Source organism: Pelodiscus sinensis, chromosome 1 (genome assembly GCF_049634645.1).
Source record: "Pelodiscus sinensis isolate JC-2024 chromosome 1, ASM4963464v1, whole genome shotgun sequence".
Classification (NCBI taxonomy): domain Eukaryota; kingdom Metazoa; phylum Chordata; order Testudines; family Trionychidae; genus Pelodiscus; species Pelodiscus sinensis.
Window position 1 is genome coordinate 252,205,093 of NC_134711.1, and position 23,773 is coordinate 252,228,865.

The 23,773-nt window shown below is 41.4% G+C and overlaps 1 protein-coding gene across 2 annotated transcripts in view; it reads right to left on the reverse strand.

Moving 5' to 3' along the window:
• Nucleotides 1-23,773, reverse strand: part of GPC6 (glypican 6) — a 1,157,112-nt gene that overhangs the window by 21,729 nt on the left and 1,111,610 nt on the right. For both annotated transcript variants that reach the window (XM_006113655.4, XM_075918824.1), the window contains exon 7: nt 6,368-6,504. In XM_006113655.4, coding sequence (XP_006113717.2) covers nt 6,368-6,504 — 137 coding nt within the window. The remainder of the gene's footprint in view (nt 1-6,367; nt 6,505-23,773) is intronic.

The following is a 23,773-nucleotide window of genomic DNA, read 5'->3' on the forward strand; positions in this document are numbered from 1 at the left end:
GACAATTGTTATCATAGTGGCTCGCCTGTTTTCTCAAAGAAAAGTCTCTTTTGAGTGTAAAAGACTAAAAAGTGCTAGCCTTTCTTTAAAACAGGGATATAGAAATTCAAAGTCCAAGGTGGTGTTTGAATGACATGTTTCCCCAGCATGATAGCTAAGCACATGTTCTTAAAAAGCATTTTGATGTGTATGTGGTAGGGTTAAGTCACACAGAACTGGAAGCAGTGTCAGGAGACCATTTTTGACAGAAAATTGGCTGCAGGGTGGGTGAAGTTGTTCAAACAGACTGCTTATGTTGCAGTTCTGAAAGTGGGGCTGCCCCTGTGGGTTTTACGCTTTACTGCTGCTCTTGCTGTTACCAGTCCCTTTTGGTGCATGGTAATTATAATAACTAGTCTAAATAATAATAATAATAAAAAAGAATGGGAGCGGTTAGCCTGAATCTGTATCCAGTGATTTCTCCCTCCCCTTTGACAAGTCAGAAGATGGACATTACCGTTTATTATTCTATTTGCTTTTTGCTCAGATATAGCAGTAGTTTACTGCCATTTACATTTTCTAAAATCTTAAATCATTTTTTCATTCCTCTTCAGTCTTTCCATACATCTTACTTGCCTCAGCAGATATGACAAAAAGGCTTTTTGGCACCTGTTATGCAAGACCCACAAAGCTTGTTTAAAATTACAATCAATTTTTTTCAATTTGCAGCTGTTGTTCTTTCTTTTCAAGACTAAAAATGGCTGACAATTCTTTCCAGATTGCTTACATTAAGAAAAAATACCATCACTGTGTGCTGAACAAAAATAGTTGGGTTTTCCACTTCATGAATGGCATCTGACTTAAAGGGCAGTGTCCTTCATATTCTGCTGTAGCAGCAGTGGGTTACTTAACACTGGGAAATTCTACTCAGTAAGTGCTGTAATTTATTGGTTTCTAGTCTTGAGAGGGAGGCAAAATAAAATACATCATGGAGGTGCACTCAGGCTAGGATAATGGCAGACAAGCTTTCCCACCCTTCTAAGATAAAAGGGCACTTACAGTTGTCTCATTTGGCCAACCAGACTACCTCATCATTTGTCTCTTTTAAAATCACATTGTAATCCCCAAAGACATTGGGCGGGGGGGGGGGGGGGGAAGGGAGGGGAAGTGTGAGAGAGAAAGAGAGAGTGTGAGAGGTGTGTGTGTGTGTGTGTGTGTGTGTGTGTGAGAGAGAGAGACAGAGAGAGAGAGTGAGAGGTGGAGCATAAGAGAACGCTAGATGTGGAAGGGAATGGTTCATCTGTCAATCACTGGAAAGAGAGACCCAGCAAAATCAGATGGAAATCATACATTTGTTTAGCCTGTTGAGATCTGGACTTAATGCATTTTTTGTGTGCAATAGTTCTGAATGTTTCAGCTTTGTTTCAGCTGCACTTAACTGTGGTCATTTGTTGTCAGCAATGGGCAATTTTCCTATTACAGACAAGATTCTAGTACTTATGTCCTTCCATCCAATACAGAGAGACATCAAACTCTATAGGATCAGGCAGCGAGTGAGTTCTACAGGAGAAGGGAGGAGATTCTTGCAGCTAGCTGAGACTTCAGCATCATACCACATGGAATTTTACTTCTTATGATATTTGGGTATCTTAGTTTATTGGGTATCTTAGTTTTTTTCAGGGGCTAATTATTTCGATTTTTCACATTTGAATACTAACACCTGAAACTTCTACACATAATATACTATCTTTTGTAACAGTCATCTGGGTGAGCAGATCACCAAATGTTATTAAGACCTTGCCTGCATAGAGGATAACATTGGTACACACGTCTCTTGCATTTATTCCCAAGATACTCTTTTTAAAAAACAAACAAACAAAAACAAAATTTGTGTGCAAGTCTCCATGACCATGAATTTGACATGTGATTGGTCAGCCCTGCTGGGTTCTTCTCAGAAGGCACTAGGTATGAGAAGTAGCTATCATTAACTTTGATTCTGGCTATGAGGGGTATTTTTAGAAGTGGGATTTCTCCCATCTCATAAATGTTCCAATTTCCCCTTCCTCTGCCCCAATATTTACATTTGGCCTTATCAAACAAATACCTTTTTCCATAATAAGGGTCATCAATATGACAAGCGCACCCTTCCAGAAAGCCAAGTGGATTATTCCTGAAACTCTGCATGTTATCTGCTAATTGGTAGCCTTTGATTTACTCCACCTGGTCTCTGTTAATAAATCATGACATTAGGGTGCTACCAGTGGATTTTAATAACCACAAGTGACCTTGGTGTTTTGCCTCTTTCAAAAGATGGCATAGCTTCCATTTTCCGTACTCTGAGTTTCATAACTTACATTATCTGGTATATGCAATGTTAAAAGGTTGAATGTGTTGAATGAGACACAAGAGTCAATATGCACTTTGCAATCTACAGTTGTTTTTATTTTTGAGCAGCAGCACCTAGGACACTGTTTAGGTTGTTTTTAAACATGTGGTCAGATAAATATTTCCCTGTTCATTGCCTAGGTATCATAGTACCTGAAGTGGCTCACAGCTTGGAGTGTGAAACTCAGGTCAGACTGTTAGAAATCAGGGCAGCCATGCCATTACATATATAAGCAAAAAATATCATCCACTGAGCAAAACTATGCTGCTGTTAAGAACGAATGCTATGCAATTGTCCAGGGGTGTTAAGCAGCTTAAATCCTATTTGTAGAACAAAAAGTTTACCGTACAAAATGATGATGCCTTTATGGCCACACTGAGCTAAGGGAACCAATTCCAGATTACTTCATTAGATGCTAGCCCTTCAAGAATATAATGTTGGCATAATTCATTTCAAGGGGAAAGAAAATACTGTTACAGATGCTTTGTCAAGAATAGGGAATCCTTAAGATCAATTCAGAAGTGTCAAGGATACCTCTTTCTTACATCAGCCTTTTATACATTGGTGGGGGGGGAGGTGAGGCTTCGGGGAGGGGTGAAGAGGTGCAAATGGCAGGGGGATAGAGAGGAATGAGAGGAGGGTGACGGGACCTCAGGGAAGAAAGAGAGCCTGGGGCAGAGTGGGGATAGGGAGAACCACAGTTCACATGCCATGAACCCACCCCCACTTCCTTTGCCCATGCTCTGAGGAACTTATGAAGAGACGCTGAGTGATTGGCAGACTATTACAGTAGAGAATAAGTTAGGTGACCCAACTTTTTTCCATCTTTAACTTCCAGGATTCACTCTGGAATTCAAAATACATGTTTGTATTTACCATGGGGTAAAAGCGAGACCTCACGCCATCACAAGAGCAAAGGGAGAGAACAGGCAGACATATGAATACAAAGAAATCAAATCCTTTATTTATTAAGAGGCCATTTCTGCTGCCCTGATGACTTCCCATGATGAAAATACAGCAAAAGGAAGGCTGCAAGAGAATTGCTCCCTTGTAAATGCGCAAGAAAACATACCCATTTTGGATGGACACATGCCAAATCCTGAAAATTTAGGACACTATCAAGCCCTAAATTTGTAGGGGTGCATGGGACAAAATGGGGTGGAGTGATACTGGCGATGTACATAGTCTGAAAATGTATTCAATTATTCAAGGAAATGAAGAAGGATTTTAATATGCTGTAGGGCTATTTTCAAAAGGAGCAGCATGAATTCCTTATTAATATGTGCTTCATGGAGCAACACATGCTAGCCAGCTTCCTTTTGCCTACAGACCACACCTGCATGGGGTTGTCATTTATGAATCACTGCTACAGAATAGCTATTGTGGAGGAAGATGATTTCTAACTTTACTCTCACACAGTCCTTTTAAGATAAACATAGTAATGCACCACACAGCGACTGCACCTACTTACACATCAACATTCTCGATGTTTATGTCTGTCTAGGAAGGAGCATGGCAGAAAGGGATCTAGGGGTCATAGTGGACCACAAGTTGAATATGAGTCAACAGTGTGATGCTGTTGCAAAGAAAGCAAATATGATTCTGGGTTGTATCAACAGGTGTGTTGTAAGCAAAACTCGTGAAGTCATTCTGCCGCTCTACTCTACACTAGTTAGGCCTCAGCTGGAGTACTGTGTCCAGTTCTGGGCGCCACATTTCAAGAAAGATGTGGAGAAATTGGAAAGGGTACAGAGAAGAGCGACAAGAATGATTAAAGGTCTAGAGAACATGACCTATGCAGCCAGGCTTCATGAACTAGGCTTGTTTAGTTTGGAAAAAAGAAGATTAAGGGGGGACATGATAGTGGTTTTCAAATATCTAAAAGGGTGTCACAAGGAGGAAGGAGAAAATTTGTTCCTCTTGGTTTCTGAGGACAGGACAAGGAGTAATGGGCTTAAAGTGCAGCAGGGGAGGTTTAGATTGGACATTAGTAAAAAATTCCTAACTGTCAGGGTGGTCAAATATTGGAATAAATTGCCAAGGGAGGTGGTGGAATCTCCCTCTCTGGAGATATTTAAGAACAGGTTAGATAGACATCTGTCAGGGATGGTGTAGACGGAGCTTGGTCCTGCCTTGAGGGCGGGGGGCTGGACTCGATGACCTCTCGAGGTCCCTTCCAGTCCTATGATTCTATGATTCTATGATGTTGTTTGCTTAGCTGCCATTTGCCGCTCTCACAGATCTCAGGGGCACTTAGTGGATGGGACCTACCAGCTAAGTCTTAAGAAAATAATATTCCTGCCTTTGGATAGTATATTTATACTTGTGCTTGTCAAATTGGGGTCCATGCACCACCAGCAGTTTGCAAAGTCCTTTGGGCTTGTTTGTAAAATGAATCTTTTGACAATTAAGCAGCAGGGGTTTAAGACATTGGGATGGGAGGGAATCTCTCTGTTACTAAGTACGATGCACAGTGGAGAAGCTGACAAACTGATTTATGACTTATGTAATTTTTTTCATAATTGAGTCTTAGGCTTTGTCTACACAAAACTTTTGCTCGTCAGGAGTGTGAAGAAAACAACCCCTGATTGATAAAAGTTGCACCGACAAATACCGGTGTGGACAGTACTATGTCAGGAGCACCGCATCTTCCACGGTCATAGTTACCACTGCTCTTTGGGGTGGTTTAATTATGCCAATGGGAGAGCTGTTACACAGGAGGCCTTACAGCAGCACAGTTGCAGTGGTACAGCTATGCCACTGTAAGGTGTGTAATGTAGGCATAGCTTAAGGCAAAATACATCCAGTTCTGTTCAGATCTGAAGGGTTTGTTGCTGGTTCTGTGCTGTCTAATTTTCATCTGTTAGCGTGCTTCCACAAATAGATGATGGTGAATAAATCTACAGGATTTGTTTGATACTGTATCATAGCACTAAGGGACTGCATTCATTGGGCACTCAAGACTAGAACTGTGCAAATAACTGAATTTTTGGTTTGCTGTCAGTTTCAAAAAAAGGTGAAAAAATATTAATTTCACGTCAACCTGACCAAAGTTTGTCACAGTTTTTGGTGAATAAGAGTCAGACAATGCTTTGTTTCATGTTGTATAAAACACTTTACTTAACCTGAAACAAAGTGTTTTGTTTCTATTTCAGGAATCTTTAAACGCTTTAAAAAATAAAAGCAAAGGTAAGAAAGTGGAAATGGAAATGAAAGACTGGGGACTTAAACCAAGGAAGAGGCGCAGATAACGCTGCCAACCTTTTACAGCCAATAGCTTTGGAGCCACAACTTGAACTGAGACCCGTCATCACAGCTGAGTGCCCTAACTATTCGGCTATTGAATCAGGTTTCTGTCTGAACATGAAGGTGACTATCTAGCTTGGTGGTTCTCACAGGTAGGGGACAGTTGTGTTCCAGTGAAGTCACACTGGGGCTAGGGTACAGGGATCATTGCTCTTCCTCACCCAAATCCCCTAAGAATCTAGCTTTAAAAAAATCAAAGTGTTTCAGTTTGGAAAGGTAAACAAAAAAACCCAACCTATTTTTTCCCCTGACCAAAATAGTTTGCCAAAAAACCCACACAGATTTCTAAAATTCTTTGGTCAATTGGAATCTTCAATTTTTTTGTGAAAGAGGTTTGGCCAAAATTTTTGTGCCTACGTCTACTCACCCATAGCTGCTCCCTTCAACCAGCTGCACTCATAGCTGTTGCTAAACCAAATTGAAATCTCAGAATAATGTATCCACCTAGAATCTAACCAACGAATAGTCTCCATGTTCAAATCCGGACATTCTGTACACATTCAAAATGACTCACACTTTTGATTTAATGGCACTTTGATGATAAGTGCCCCTTACTAGCTTTCCTTGGCAACTACTTGTTCTGTTGTATTTTCATTTCAGTGCTCAAATGGTTTTGTAAACAAGCCTTAGAACATAACCATTGCAAGGCCAAATATGGAACTAGTATGCTATTATTTCGGGAGGAGTCTTCCTCACCTAGCTTTGGTATGGCCATTCCAGCAGTCCTCTTCATTTGACATGCCAGCTGTCACATGGTCATCTTTGCAGATAGTGTATGGTAACGCGGACCAGAACTTTTTTGAAAGCTTCAGTTTTTCTTTAATGTCTGTTACCTGATCAAGAGACAAGAGGCACACGAGGTTAAAGGGGACATCCATACTCACCGTCATTTTAAAGAAAAGTCTTTAATTCTATACTATTTGATGGTAGAAAAAAATCAATAGTACTGAAAGTCAAATTCCTGTATTTCTGAACAAGGCACATTGCGTTTGGGTTGAGTGAGCACAAATAATCCAGGATACTTTTAACCCACTATTCCTCATGCTAGTTGTTTTTAAACACAGAAAAAAGGGAAAGCAAGAGAGACAATATTTTGTTCTTTTCTATGTCCCTTTTTGACGCTGAAAAGTTCTAAATTTACATCCTCCCAAGCCTCACTCTGCATGGTAGCCTAATAATTCAATGTAACAGCGTTTCATCAGCTAAAATGTCTCACCCACTCATCTATTTGGTCTTGTAAATTGTTTAAACAATTAAATATAATTCTTCATGTCTAGCTTCTAATAACTATTGATCTGGTAGTTAACAAATGCAAAGTACCCAAAAGCTGTGAATAAAATGCAATACATTTGGATCTTTGTGATGCTGAAAAGATCACACACACACACATCATATCTATCTATATAACTAGAGACAGATAGATATTTATTTGTAGACCTCAACAAGAAATGATAGGACAGATTTAGAACAGGTTCCTGAAATTGCAAGCTCCCTCCTGTGGAAGAAATTGCACTGGTTGCTACAAGCCAGCACACCAATGCAAACTTGCTTTCAGCGTTTATTTGAAGAATGTTCAGACTAAAATTTTATCAGTTTTTGTTTTGCATTTGGTTTACAAGGGCAGAAAATCTATAAACGTAGCTAAAAGGCACAACAAAGGCTGACTACCAAAAGATTAATGGTATCATTGGGCCTCTGATGGTGGTTCTTATAGAAACAGATGCTTTTCATATTAATTGTAATAAGATTTCTGGGAACTTGTTGAATAGCTTTCAAAGGAAATCATGGATTTTTATTTTTTAAAAACCATGAAATAAAAGCTCTCCATTATTCCATTCAGTGTTAAGATAGGATTTTCAGTGGTTAAGGTACAAGATTATACTTGGCTAGTTATCAATTTTATCTTTTGTTCTGAAGAGAGTGTAGCTCTCTGAACAAATGCCCCACACTGCTGTGTAATGCTGAAACTCCGTGGAATGTCACAATGTACTGCAGGTGATGGAAAACATCTCAGTATATTGCATCTGAAGTCCTGTGCACATTTTCAATGGCAACCGAATAACCAAGATTCTAAATACTGTAAGTAGAACAGCATTTTACTGCATGCCTTGTTGGCACTGATTCTTGCAATGATCAAGGGCTGTACAAATCTCCTCCAACCCTACTCGGTTAGTTTTAGTATCACACACTACAGCAGCATGTGCAAGCCTTTTAGCTCTCAACAGGGGAGCGTTTTCAAGCCAAAAAATTACACACCAGATTACTGACACTGGGCAAACCCCCAGTGACCTTGTAAATGGTGTTAAGATAAATCAACACAGTACATTACAGAATATTATATTGATTCCTCCTGGTCTTTGCTGGATCTTTTGGGTCCCTAGACTGCCTGAGAAGTGAGTGGACAGGAATTACTCCCACTCCTGTTTGCCTGGGACTGAAGGACAAAAAATTGAGCTTTACTAGTGACTCATCTAATTAAAGCAAGCATCTTTGTTAACCCCAGGTGTTCCCGTGCCAACGTATAAATTCCACGGTGTACTGTAGTTGCTTGCATGGATTCTATACAACACTGGCTTAAAATAGGGGAAAAATAGATTGCAGAAAGCAATAACTATTCCAATACCTCCTGGAGTTTAAAAGCAACAGGAGAAATTTCAAATCAAATGGCTGTGACTAATTATTTATCTAAGCACACTGTGATGCCTGGTGAGCAATTTACAATGGGAGCTCCACTGACATCAGTGATTAGTGTCGAGTCTCAGGAACAGTGACTTATATGAAGAATAGGTTCTGACTCCCCAAAACTTGGAGCTTGATAGTCATATGTAAAATAATATGATTGGTAACTAAGGACCGTGCACTTTTATTTTGGATCACAAAAGAGTAAATATACCCTTCGAAGGAGCTTTTCTTTCATTCCCCCATTATGAAAGGCTGCCCTTCCACTGTGCTAATCCTGCACTTCCATACAACCCTTAGCAAATTCTCACAGTATTGTAAGGGATTTTAATATTTTAATATCCTTGTTAAAACGAACAGGAGAGGCCCAGCTCCATTGTCATAACATTTGCAAACGTTATGCTGTTATTGTACACCTACTCTCTGTGTGCGCAGTTGTACACCGCAGAGGAATGATGGATTGTTATACTTTATGCAGTAATACGAGGATTTTTTCTGAACTACAAAACCAGAGAAGACAAAGTAACTTCAGCCTGCATATAGCACTTTGCAAACATTTACTAATTAATCCTCACAGCTGTCCTCTAAAGTATTATCTTCATTTTGTAGACAGGGAAAGAAGAGGGAGAGGTTTACATGAGTTGGCCCATGCACAATTCTAGTTCTGATATAACACTTTGCTTCGGTAGCTCTCAACGCACTTTACAAAGTAAGTCTATATAATTAACCACATTTTACAGACAGGGAAACTGAGGCATGGTGACTTGCCCAAATTCATATCAGTAGCAGAACTGCTCCTAAATCCCAGCTGAGAGTACTACACAGTACAGCACACCAGCTACCTAGGATAACACTTACCACACCAGGAACCTGTGCTCTCCAGTAATGTAGTATCATGTACTTAGAAGAGGTAATACTGTAGTGCTATTATCACAGCGGCGTGGCAAATGTTTAATTTCTAATGGTCCATGCTTGTGGATACAATTTCATACACCTCAGATTACGTAAAGCTACACTCTAAAAATAAACATTTAAATTGTATTAAAGTGGGGAATGTGCTAGCCATGTCCTTTTCTAGCCCATTTTACTCAGACATTGCAGAGTTCTGAGCGAGGGCATTGACACAACTCCTGAATGTCTATTCTTTCACGCGGCTTCACTGGAACTTCCGCTCAGCTTTTCGAAGCATGGACATGCTCAGCTGCCTAACTGTTCTTCCCCCTTGACAGGCCTGCTGACAGGGGGGCATAGGGAACAGTTGCCTTGGGGCCCAGCGTTCCAAAAGGGCCTAAGGTTGCCAGCTGCTCTGCAGCTCTGGGCCCTTTAAATTGCTGCCAGAGTGCCACACCATGTGTTCCAGGTGGTGCCCAAAGTTGCTTGGGAAAGCGGGAGCATGGTAGGGTGTGCTCTAGGCAGCGCTGAGGAAAGCGGGGAGGTGCACCAACATCCCAGCACTGCTGAGGGAGGGGGAGAGGTGCACCAACATGCTGGCAGCGCTGAGAGCCGGCTGCCCCCAGCCTCATCTCTTCCAGGAGCAAAGCCAGCTACCCATGCTTGCCCAGAGCCCAGCAAGGCTGTCGGCTCTCCTGCTCCTCAGTTTTGCACTTTCTGGAAGAACAGTGCCATTTCTGTAAGTCCTTAGAGGAGGAGGAAGTGGTGATGCAACCTAGTCGAGGTTCCTCTTAAGAGGCAGATGATGGTCATGGTTATTACAGGAGTGGGAGGGTGAAGTTCTGTGGCCTGCAAAGTGCAACAGCGTCAGATTAGGTAATCATGATGGTTTTTTCTGTCCTTGAAATCTATGAATCTGTGTTCAGTCACATGGGCCGTGTCCAGACTCAGGGGTTTTTTCGGGAAAAGTAGCCTTTTCCCGAAAAAACTTCCCCTGCGTCCAGACTCAAGCCACGTTCTTTCGAAATTATTTCGAAAGAACGCGGCTTTTCTTTCGATGGCGGTAAACCTCATTTCACGAGGAAGAACGCCTTCTTTCGAAAGCTCCTCTTTCGAAAGAAGGCGTTCTTCAATGTAAAGAGGCCGTCTTCGAAAGAGAGCATCCAGACTCACTGGGTGCTCTCTTTCGAAAAAGCGGATTTCTCTTTCGAAAGATCCGCCTGCAGTCTAGACGCGATCTTTCGAAAGAGGCTCTTTCGAAAGATGCTTTCGAAAGAGCCTCTTTCGAAAGAAGCCTGCAGTCTAGACATAGCCATGGTGTGAAAACTGAATGGATTAGTGATGTCTTTTCAATGCAAGGAAAGTAGCCTTAAAAATGCTGCACAGATTTAGGAAGACATAATTCTATGGGATTCATAACATTTTCCTGGAGATTTTGGGTGTCTTAGTGAGATCATCCCAACCACAAGAACAGAAAGCCACTGATTAGTTTCCAAAGTTATGTATTCTCCACAATACATACTTTAAATATCAACAACATTCTAAAAAATACCTAACAGATGTACAGTATCCCTAAGAAGAGATAAGAGCCATTAAGGATTCAGCTAACATTTCTCACTTGTGGTTTATGAAGTCAGACTACTGTATCCCATTAGGTGAGCTGTGGCCTTGTAAATGATGGTATTTATTCTCTGAGCTTTTCATCTGAATTAAAGATGATCTTCAATGAAAACATTTAAACAAAAGGCCTATGTAATTTTAGTATTTTATATAGTTCCCTTTCACTTTTACAAGCAGGGTTTGGTATTTAAATCCCTTTTAATGAAATCATCTGAATCCTGCTTATCAGATTCCTGGATCTATTTAAACAATTCATCCAAATATTATTTTGAAGGTGTTGATCTGAGTTGCAGCAACTGTCCATTGTAAGAAGAGGGACTTACAAATTGCTAACAACAAGTCTCATTTCTGGTTCATTAGTACATTTATATTTGGTAATGAGTTTTAAAATTGTACAAGGTCCACTGCTGTAACCATTAACAGAAAGAGATACTGTGTGTGAAAGAGATGTTGAATGTTTGAGTATTAATTTATCAATCTTTCAAAGGGGTCTTAAGTCTTGAGAGAAAGGATGGACTTGTGATGAAAGGTTTTGGCTTAGGACTCAGGAGGTCTGGGCTCATTTCCTAGCTCTGCCACAGACTTCCTATGTGACCTTGTCACTTAGGTACTATGTCAGCAAAACAATTGGATATGTGTTTATTTCCATCTCTGTTCAGTAAAGTACCTGTGTAAGTCCCTTTGACATTCAAAGCATAAACTGAGAGGGTGACACTACTCTTCCTATTTTTCAATTTATGTTACACACAAAATTACAAAGCAGTCAGGTATCAAACACTTAAATACTTAGGAAACACAATCCCAGAATCACTTGCGCCATCATAGAAAAAGACCTTCTAACTCCAAATATTCAAAACAGATAATTTAGGTTAATGAAGAAATTCAATACAAGAATAATAAGGGCTTGAAAACAAAATGATGGAATTTCATTAGTATGGAAGACCCAGGAGAAATGTATTCAATTATTTTTGAATTGAGAGGGCCACAGTTAGGAATTAACCACACAATCATCTGCTTTGGGTATCAGTCTTCTGACTATCATACAGGTAATAACATGAGCAAGACTCGGTGATAGTTTTAAGAAGAAATGCTTCTTATTATTCTTCTCTTCTTACATTTTTGTGCCACTTTTTTACGGCTACTCTGCAAATTTCAGATGTTTTTGTGTTTTAAATGTAAATGGGAAGCTAAGTTGGCCTTTCTGTTGAAATGTTATTATTTCAAAATAACAATGTGAGCGTCTACACAGCAATTCCATTATTTTGAAATAAATTCAAAATAACAGACAGCTTAGTCCAACTTCTGTAAACCTCATTCCACAAGGAATAATGCCTATTGCGAAATAGCAATTTCAAAATAGCTGTAGTATGGATGCTCCACTGCTGTTATTTCAAAATAGCTCTTTCCTAATGCCATTCAGACTAATTACTCGCCAATGCCTCCTGGGGCTCTAAATCAAGGTAGCATGTCCACATTAGGGAAACCTGCCTCGGACTAATTTTGAGGCTTGCCTGTAGTGTAGACATGCTATTTCGAAATAGGCTATTTTGGAATATTTCTTCCGGAATACCTTATTTCAAAATAAGTGTGCAATGTAGACATAACCCAAGAGTTGTAATGTCATAATGTCAACAGGAGTAACTCTCTGAGTCCTGGTCTACACTAGGGAGTTATTTAAAAATAACAAGCGGAGTGTCCACATTACCATGCCTGTTATTTTGAAATAAGGGGCTGATTATTTTGAAATAATAACACCTGCTTTCCACGAGGTATAATGCTTATTTTGAAATAGTTATTTCAAAATATTGGTAGTAGACGCTCCAGTGCTGCTATTTCAAAATAAGTACTCCCCAAAGTCATTCAGAGTAATTATTCCCCAGTGCTTCCTGGGGCTCTAAGTCAAGATAGTGTGTTCACATTAAGGAAGCCTGCCTTGGACTAATTTTGAGGTTTCCCTATGGTGTAAACACGCTATTTTGAAAAAGTTATTTTGGGAGTTATTATTTCAAAATAAGTTAATTAGAAATAATTTCCTAGTGTAGGGTATGTCTACACTACCCCGCTAGTTCGAACTAGCGGGGTAATGTATGCATACCGCACTTGCTAATGAAGCCCGGGATTTGAATTTCCCGGGCTTCATTAGCATAAGCGGGGAGCCGCCATTTTTAAATCCCCGCTGCTTCGAACCCCGTGTAGCGCGGCTACACGGGGCTCGAACTAGGTAGTTCGGACTAGGGTCCTATTCCGAACTACCGGTACTCCTCGTGAAACGAGGTGTACCGGTAGTTCGGAATAGGCACCCTAGTCCGAACTACCTAGTTCGAGCCCCGTGTAGCCGCGCTACACGGGGTTCGAAGCAGCGGGGATTTAAAAATGGCGGCTCCCCGCTTATGCTAATGAAGCCCGGGAAATTCAAATCCCGGGCTTCATTAGCAAGTGCGGTATGCATACATTACCCTCCTAGTTCGAACTAGGAGGGTAGTGTAGACATACCCGTAGATATACCTGAGAGCTTTTTGGGGAAAATGCTATACTTGATGAATAGTGGTGTAAATAATCAGAAAATGTTTTAAGGGAGTATGCTCTGTAAATTATGGTCGTGTAATCTGCACCCATTTGGGGCCCGGATCTATTGACATCTGTTCAGGAACCGACCCTTGGTTGACACTCATTGAGTGTATAAAACAAATGTAACTTATATGTTGAGGAGGTAAAAGAGGAGATATAGCAACAAAACCAATGAAGAAGGCATAAGAGAAACCAATTGGAACTGCTATCAAATGCCAATTTGGTGCAAGTAGCACCCCCTCTCCACCCGGTTACCTTCTTTAATGCCAATCTGCTTATAGGTTTTGGTGGACAGGTCTGGGTTCTTCTGGATCCCGCCACCACTTAGCAGGGTGTATCCTCTTTATTTTTCCCTATGAATTTATTTGGCGGTGCCTCCACCCCCCTCACTCCTTCCTGGCAGGGTCACCAAGGCAGCTTGGGAGGAAAATTCTAACCACAGGATAATGGTAATCCCCACTTACTTGCCAGATAGTTTGAGACTTTCAAGAAATAACACAAACACATACAATATATTCAACACAATAATTATATTCAACAGGAGACAAATATAACATAACAGGGTAAAGCATTATTTTTAGGTTCACCGGTGCCCACATTGCTAATACCTGTGACCTGCTCCAGTCACGTGACTTGATGTAGCGACTGTAAGATTAGTGTCCTGTTGGTACATGTACTTTGTTGGGGCCCTTAATGACCTATGACCACAAAATTCTTCTCTGCAGTGGTTTAGCAGTGTGGCTGACTGGTTCAGTACAGCCCAAAGGAATCACAAGTGGGAGAAGGTGGTAAATCCCTCCACAGATTTAATACACAGCAGGTTATAAAATTCCCAAACCCTTACTCCCTGGCTTGAGGACACAGTTCAGGGAGTAGGGGGACCCCAAAACAAATTCCCTGACTAACTAAAAGATGGTGCAACCACAAACTCCATGAATGATCCTCCAGCTCAGAGATGACTCTGGATTCTCAGTCACTGCAGACAGCTGATCTCTGCTAGCAGGGATCCTCTTCAGGCAGGAATCAAGCTGCTTTGGTCCCAGGATTTCCCCTCACCACAAGGGGTGCATGGCTCAAGGGGCAGATTACACAAATGTACTAAAATCCAAACTGTAGTCTCCTAGCCCAGCATCCAGCCACACACACAGCAGGCAGCAGCCCTGAACTAGTAGACAGAGCAGAGCTGACCATATGGTGACTGGTCTCACCTGGGGAGCTGGAGGGTTAACCCAGCCTGGCTGGGGAAGTTTCCCAGCAAACTCTACAAACTGGGAATCATCAGTGAAGAAAGGAAAAGCCCAGGTGAGGGATCTTGCTTTCGAGTCCCTAGATGCCAGTTCTCAGGAGGGACCCTGCATGCAGACATGGGGATTACCAGCTCCCCACACAGGCAGCCCTCCTCTTGCCCTGGCTGGCTCCAGACTCACTCCAAAAAAATGGCTTCTTCCCTCTCCTGAACTCCTCTGGAGGGGCATCTCACTCCCTATTTGTTGCCAGGCAGACTCTGAGTTTGCCTTGGCTCCCTACCAGGGATAGTGTGCCTCTCCCTGAGCTGCCAGCAGTCAGAGCCCCAGGAATCTAGGTAATCTCCTTGGGGATTACACAAGTTTATTCGCTTGTTTCTCTTACATGCAACATTTAAATCACATCACCAAATAATGCCACTTTGAAGTTTGGTTGGTATTATTTCCAGGTGAAAGATCACACAACATATTTCTCAGTACTAATCAGACCAATACCCCCGAATTGCTCTCTCTGTCATATACACACAACACGCTTGTATGATACAGAGATGATATAATAATGGGTATCTTGAGAATAGATTTGTGTACACAAAGCCTGACTATTTAAGTCATGTATTATGTAGTGAACTGCACATCCTATATTGGAAAAATAGTGAAGGAGGGAGAATGCGCAGATCATTATGATTGGATTTCTACTGTCATATAAGCTGAAATCTGTCCCTGAATTTCATACATTGATTTGGCTTTTATGTTCATTAGGGATTTAATTTGAAACATTCTAAGACTAATGTCCAACGATTTTGCTTATAGCATCATTTTTGGCATAAACAATCTATATGAATATTTATTATGTTTATGTCTATCATTTTGGTATATTAAGTATAAGAATAATATGTCAAAAGCTTAAAATGTATTACTGGTGAATATTTTTAGTGACAATTGTTCACTAGCCATATAAACATACCTAATAAAATGGATTTATAGCCTTTTTCCTTTTTGATTTCATTCAACTTCAGTCCTATCGACTTGGCTGAAATAAAACTATTGATCTTATGATCCATATGACTGTGAAGGTGCACAGCCCATAGTAGTGCTTCTGTCAACAGCTGTGACTGAATGAGACAGCTTTTAATTATAGTCTTTTATTTTTCCTGTTTTCCAAACATTTCTGAGCCTAGCTAATACTGCCTTCCTCTCGACTCCCTTCACTCCCTCACACCAAATCATCACCTTCCTTAGGAATTAAATGGCAACTTCTACGATTTGAAATTTCCAGTGATGCCAGCTGAAAATGTTCAAAGTAATGGTGCAGGTTGTTTAATTTGAATAGAAGTTAGGCTCCTGAGAGTCTAGACCGGTTAAACAGGGAATTGTAAATGCACACCAATTGGACTAAATGGAGGTCAGCTTCTGTGTGGTGGTATTATCACAGCCAGAGCTCATCGTGTCAGAACAATGGCTATAATGGTAAGAATTAATAAAAAGAGCACTTTCTTAAGAACTACGCACTGCAAAAAACTGAACAAAAACTAGGTTAGAGGTAGGGAAGTACCCTGATTTAGCTTTAAAACAGAATGCATAGAGCACAACTTAAGTTGTCCACTTTAGGTTATTTTCATACACCCCCGGACCCACACACGCGCATTCACACATATATATTTCCTAATAAAATACATTTAAAAGCAAAGAGGTTGCTGAACCACACACTTAATTGTGAATTATTTTCAGCCTTTAAAAATTTTACCGTATATCAAGTTGATTCTGGAGGGGTGATAAATCACAGGCTGGTAGATTGCCTGTTGTGACAGCTACTAGTATTCACGTATGCATGTGGCTCTCTGTTGTACTCATGAGCCTGGGAGTAGCATAAGCCTCAAGATGGCACTATTGGGCAGTTTTTCCCCCTTTCTTCTAACCATATGCTACCTACAAATTATTTCACTCAGAGTAAAATCATAGATTGTTCCACTGCATATAAAACTGACAACCCTGTTATTTTAAACTTGAAACTGACAGGCTGTTATTTTAATGAGGTATGCCAGTGCCAAGGTTAACCAAAGCTTTATTTCCCTACAAAATGTTAAGGCCCTGGTTTTAAAAAAGGGGCTATGAAATTTTATGGTTATTGATACTTTCGCAGCATTCATGAGTTCTAAGAATTTCACCAGAATGCCTGTACAACAAATACTTGGGTTAAATTATTAACTTTGTAATTTGAAGCAGTCTAAAATTCTTCTGATAACTCCCTTATCATGATTCATGTGTCTGCAGAGAAAAGGAAATGACAGCTCTTCTAATCAAAGTGAAATGGTAAATTGGTTTTAAAGAACAAATACACACTTTGGTAATTTATAAAAAATAAAACTAATGAGCTAGGAGCATTCCAAAGCAAGAATGCTCTCCCCTTAGAATTTTAAAATGAAACAAAATGAAGGGAATTTGATCTGTGAGAAATACTCATGTTTTTTCCCAAATAAAACTGAAGGACAGATTCTGCTCCTTTAATCATAGTATGTAAAATGGTACTTGACTACTAGTTCTGTTGATTTCATAGATCCTCAAAGGTGAAGGTATTTAAGTTCCTAACTTCCATTGATCTCAATGTTAATTATTACTCAGCATGGCTGCGTCTAGACTGTCAAGTTTTTCCGCAAAAGCAAATGCTTTTGCGGAAAAACTTGCCAGCTGTCTACACTGGCCGCTTGAATTTCCGCAAGAACACTGACTTCCTACTGTCTGAAATCAGTGCTTCTTGCGGAAATGCTATGCTGCTCCCATTCGGGCAAAAGCTTTTGCGCAAGAGGGCCAGTGTAGACAATGCGGTATTGTTTTGCGCAAAAAAGCCCCGATTGCGAAAATGGTGATCGGGGCTTTCTTGCGCAAAACCGCATCTAGATTGGCACAGACGCTTTTCTGCAAAAAGTGCTTTTGCGGAAAAGCGTGCATGCCAATCTAGACACTCTTTTTTGCGGAAAATCATCCCTGTCTAGACGTGGCCCATGAGTATACTGTGTAGAATCCCAAAGCAGAGGTGGGACAGCAGTGTTAAATGTGGAAAGGTGGTTAAACACCCAAAAATCTCAAGGCCTTTAGATTCAGATAACTGACTTGTGTCTATTTCTATTACAGAGCAGTTGTTTTCTATTCTGAAACTGGGGTTTTAAAGCAAGAGATGGAGCTCATTCTATAGCTTTAAATACAATGATTTTTCAGATAGGTAACTTTCACTTTTTATGCTGAGCAGGACAGACATATTACAGCCGTCTGGGGGCTAAAAATACTTGTGTCTGGCCAAGGAATCTGGAAATATTTTTGGGGTTGGGTGCTGAGGTGCAATGTCCTTTAGACCTGTTGAGATCTAGTTGCCAATTTTCCTGGTCCAGACAGACTGGACTCCATTCCTGCAAATGGCATTGGGTCCATCCAGTCTGGGAGAATTGGCAGCTCTCACTATCCCAGGCTGGGGTCACAGCTGCAGAGACCTGGGCCAGCAGTAGACCGCCAGGGCTGGTGGGGCCTGCAGGCTGAAGAGCCCATGGCAGGGCCAGCAGAACCTTGATGGTCAGGGGAGCCCATGGGAATGGCAGGTGATGGGACCCTAAGGGCTGGTGGGACCCTGGGGCGCTGGCAAAGCTGAAAGTGGCAGGACCCCAGGAGTCGGCAAAACATGTAGGGCTGGTAGGACCCTGTGGGGGCCACCCAATGGCCGGGACCTGGGGCTGGAGGAGCTGACGGGGAGCTGCATTCTAGGAACAGGGAAGTCAGGTGCTAAATCTGGGGGTGCTGCAGTATCCCCTGCACCCCTACTTCCTATACCTGTATGTACAGCTTTATGTGTGTGTGTTCAGTGTTTGTACAAGATGTTGCCCTATCAGCCTTAGAAACTAACGTCATCTGCTTTGTCACAGAACAGATACGGCAGAGGTACTGCAAACAGGCCCACACGTGCTCTGCTGTTTTATCTCAACCCCAACCTGGAGACACTACCTATAATGAAGAGATGGTAAGACAATCCTTCTTGATCAGCTAAGTCCTAGATCCCTCTGCTGGGAGTGCCACAAACCAGGTTAACAAATGGAGCCATTTTTTAAAATAGGAACACTTGTTCACTGAAAAATGGATTTAGACCACCAATCCATTCCATCAAAAAGACTGACTGGTAATGGCTTTCCCGTCATCAGTGACTCATAGAGGATTTGAACCTGGTATGCAGAAGGGAAACGCTTTAAATTCAATTGCTAATTGTCTGACTCATCTAAGAACCCATTGTAACTGACACTATTCTGGACAAACCTTCTGGAGTTAAAGTGAACTTTACTGAATTAAGTAAAAGCTTATTGAATGGGGTTTAATATATTTGGAGTCCATTGTATTAAACATGCAATTGCCTGTGTGATATTGAGATACTGTTTATATTTCCACTGTAAGAACAGGAGGACAGCAAGGAGAGACTAGGCAAATTTACCTAGGTTGTAACATCTCCAGAGGATTCCTCCCCCCCCCCCCAAGGTGCACATATATTAGTTCAGATTGGAGTCTCCAGGGACTATCAGACAAAGAAAGGTGTGTTGGATAAATAGTGTGGTTTTAAGCTGGCACTGAGCCTGCTTTTGGATTTCACAAATGGACAGGACTTATGGTCCAAGGTTTGTCCCAGTCCTTAAGGAAGTAAGATCTTATCATCCACCAGAATGCTTATCAGAATGAGGAGGGGATCTCAGATAAGCTATTAGATTATGTAGGTTCTTTGTTTTCAGAATGTTTTCTCTGAAGTGTTTTTACCTGACTAATAAAATAGACAGAAAAAGCTGTGTGGTACCTATAGTTGTGGGGAGTCAGTGTTAACTGTCTCTGAAGGGAAAGGAAACGGGTGCTTGGGCAGCCTGCCTCTGCTGGAATTAGTAGGAACTGCTCAGCCTGAAAATTTCCCTGTCGGAAGGCAAAGACTCAGGTTTCTACTTAAGAAGGCTGAAACAAAAGACAGGACTATGCAGTACTTGCAAGACTAACAAGATGGTTTATTAGGTGATGAGCTTTCGTGGGTCAGACCCACTTCCTATTCTACTTAAGAAGGGCAATGGGTGTTTTGCTGGAAGCTTTAGCATAGGTCCTTGGTTGGGCCACTGATGGAAAATGCAGGTGCTGTTGCCCTGACATGTGACACTTATTTCAAAATTATTTTAAACTGCAGACTTGATCAATAGCAGTACTGCAGGAGATTTCCTTGGCTCCCAATATAGTTGTCCTAGTAGTAGTCGTTATAACAATAACGACAATGATTAATAACAATTTGTAACCACTATCAGTGTTACAGAAAATGGTTCCTGTATTCTGGGATAGTAGAAAAGTAAATCAAAGACCCTTATTTCAGACACTGTGAAGAACTCTAAAGATTGGAAAGATTTCAAGTAAACTTGGTTATAATTTAAAATATGGCACTTTTTGTGGGGGACTGGAGTCTTTTAACTAACAGAACTGGATGGATTAAATCTACAACTGGTCAGAGCATTGTACCCACTGTGTCCAACTGAATTGGGGCCTATGTAATTAAATATCTATCTCTGACCAAACCGTGCTATGCATGATGTTAAAGGAAAACCATTCCTTCGTCAAATGGAATCTGCTATTGAAAAGGAAAAGGAAAAGGAAAAGGAAAAGGAAAAGGAAAAAAGAAATTCACTCCTCTGAAATAGGAATCTGAAGGGCCCTGCAAAATCTTTTCCTATAATAACTGGGGACAGTGTTAAAAAGCTGGACTGTAAATCTGATTCAAGCAAATCCAAAGCACTCAGAAGAATCAGCTTTTTATTGCAGATAAGTATAAAAACCGCACTGGAAGCAAACTGGAATCTTAAAGATAAAGTGCCAGGGGCTTTTCTACTACAAGACTTAGCAGCTAAGCACGAATACTTCAAGAACCAACCATCATCTCTCGAAGAAGAAAGCTAAGGCAAAATAATATCTAATGCAAACAATCTGTAATAAAGTAATTCTTGTTTTTCAACTATTCTCCTTCAGCTACTCAAGAAACTTTCATCTGATATTGGTGAGATAATGGGTCATCTCTTTGACACACAGATAGTCACACACATAATTACTATTTCATACTAGAGGAGTGGAGTGCAAATCACTTCTAATAGTGACATTGCTCACAAGTATTGCTCACAGGTGTGGGGAAGCAGAAGTTAGACTCACACATTTGGCTTCTAGAATATGCCTATTTGACTAACATTTGCCTCTGCAGTTATCTAGCATTATTGCTTCTAGGTTTCTGCCTCTCAGTGGTTTGATCCTGCCGAAGAGAAGCTCATAGGTGTTTCACCACTGAGGTCAATAAGTGCAGCATCTGTCCCATTGATTTTTGTATTTTGTGTTCTGGATTATTTTTCCCCAAGTAAATGATTCCGCATTTTTCAAATGATTGTAAAAGAAGCAGTCAGAATGGAATTAAAAATTAACATAGAGGCTTTTTAGTATTGAATGAACTGATCCCGCTGACACAAACTTATTGTGTTACTTTGGGATAAACTTCTTCTCCCAAATCTCCAAGGAAGAGGGATCATTTCATTTTCATGGTGGGCCTGAGGAGCAGAGAGGATACAGTGTTCTTGCATGACATCTGACACACATATCATGTGTTAAAACATCTAATTCCAAAAATGACAGTCACACAGAACCTGGATGAAAGACAATAAGAACATTTTCTGAGGCAACATGAAGGGTTCAGATTTGTTGTCACTGGCTCATAAGCTTCAGTTCTGTAGAGAATTAATTCCAAATACAATATGCACAGCAGGAGAAGGTCTTAGCAGATAAACAAACTGACCCAGAGGGAGATTGACTTACACGGCATGTCCAGCGCATGATATATACTGGTGGCCTTCTGTATACTTTCCTACTGCAGAAAGGGGAAAGAGATCCTCCTGTATGTGTAAGTATATGGAGATATTCTCTAATGATCTCTTGTTCTATGGTTAAGAGCTCCAGGTATAGAGTTAAGGGCTCTTGTCTGAAGCTCTTGAACCAAGTCTTAAAAGTTCAACCCCTCTCCAACTGAGTCCCCAAAGTGAGAAGCAGCAATATGCATTTTCCATAAAGGAAGCATAATTCTTATGTGATTACTTCCAGACCCTGTTTTCTCCTCTATGTTTTCTTTTCACAATCCTTCTGATTTACATGGATGATTTTGTTCACTCTAATTTACCTTCCTCTTCTAACTTAAAGCAAGGTCATGGTTTGGTTGTGCCAGGAAAATGGGGAATGCCTGAAATGGGACTGTTTTCCATAACATGGAAAGAGAGGAGGCTGTTCAGAGGGACGCTATACCGCATAGTGACCACTGTAGCAATGAGAAAAGAGCCTAGTGTAGAGTGATCATTGGTGGCAGCCACACCAGCAAGAGAGTGGCCAGCTGGGGCTTGGGCTTGCCATCTTGCCAGCCACTGGACTGGATATGTGGCTCCCGTACCTCTACCTCCCAGCCCTTGGCTGCAGTGCCGGAGCGTGTGTGGGGAGAAAGCCTTGCTGGATGGTAGGGAGAAGGCTCCTACTAGATAGGGGAAGAGAGGAGAAAAGGTTCCTGCTGGACTGGGTGGGGGAAAGACCCCATTGGATGTGTGTGTGGGGGGAATAAAAGGCCCCACTGGACCAGAGGAGGGAGAGAAAGTCCTGCCAGATGGGGGGGGGGGGGGAAAGCCCTGCTGGCTGGAAGGGATGAAGGGTGGGGTGGGGTAGGGATGGAGGGGGGGGAGGGAAAAACCTGCCACTCCCTGGAGGAGCCACAGCTTTCCCCCCTCCCAGCACTGCTGGGATGCCCAGCACCCTTGCTCCCCTGGGCCCTGAAGGACCCAGGCAACACTGGATAAGTCTTCTAGTCCTTCATATCCTAATCTGGAAAAACTGAAGGACGAGTGCCACTGGCAAATTCTATGGGGAAAGGACCAGGTGTTGCATCTGGTGTAAATACTCAAGATATATTAAATAATCTTAACTCAGTCATATTACCCTGGCTCTCTAGACCCTCCCATTATTCCATGTCTGTTATTACTGTATTTGTATTATGGCAATGCTTAGAGGCTTCATCTAAGCTTGTGACCCCATAGTTATAGGTGTTATCCAAACAGAGTGACAGTTCCTGCTCCAAGGAGTTTATAGTCTAAGCAGAAAAGACAGATCATTCTTATTTGGCAGATTAAGTAGCTCAGGTACAGAGGGATTTACCTATAGTCATGCCCAGGGAGAGGCAGAAACTGAACCCCCACCTTCACAGGCCAAGGCCATGACCATAGCCTCAAGACCATGATGGGTTTATTGTCGCTAAGAAGCTTCTCCTATCCCTCTCAGGGAATGTGACATTGTAGGCAGACCAAAAGAAATCCAAGTGAGATTTTGTATAAACTGTCATCTCATTTAGGCTCATCAAGCAGAGCTTTTTAGATTGGCCTGCAAAATTCAGCTTCTAGTAACTGTCCTGGCTAATAAAAAAAATCACCCCCTGCTCAAATTCTCTGCTCTAGAAGTGTGCTTTTAAGAGTCAGATAAGCTAACCTAACTTTTTTTCTTTGTTTTCCATTTTTCCAGAACTCTGAATTTCAAAGCTCCAGTTGGGAAACCAAAACAGAAGAGCCCAGAACACATGACCTCTCTCATCTAACAGTAATTGCCCAATTTTGCAGCTGTAAAAGGTTTGGAGATGTATACAAACTTTATGAGCAGTTCTCTGAGCCAAGCTTCAGAACAATTTATACCCGGACACACTGTTCTCTCTAGGGAACCATGGGGAAAGGACAGTAAAGAGGTATATCTGCTCAACCCTGCCCTCCTGTAGCTATCTAAGAAAATCTAACAAGCGCTATTGTACTCTATGAACCATAGCATCGTAGCAGCTGCCATCTCACCTTTCTCCACAGCTCCTGGCCACCTGTCAGTGAAAAACAGTGAGAGAATTTCAGGTTGCTGCTTTCATGAAGGCTGCTCAAAAGGAGTGGTGGTTACTACCAGTGGTGTCAGCAGCCCTACACATGTTGTGCACAGTGTGTCCCATTGGCAAGGGGCCCTCGTACTGTCCACTCAGATTTGGCCCTGATGGCTGTTCACTGTG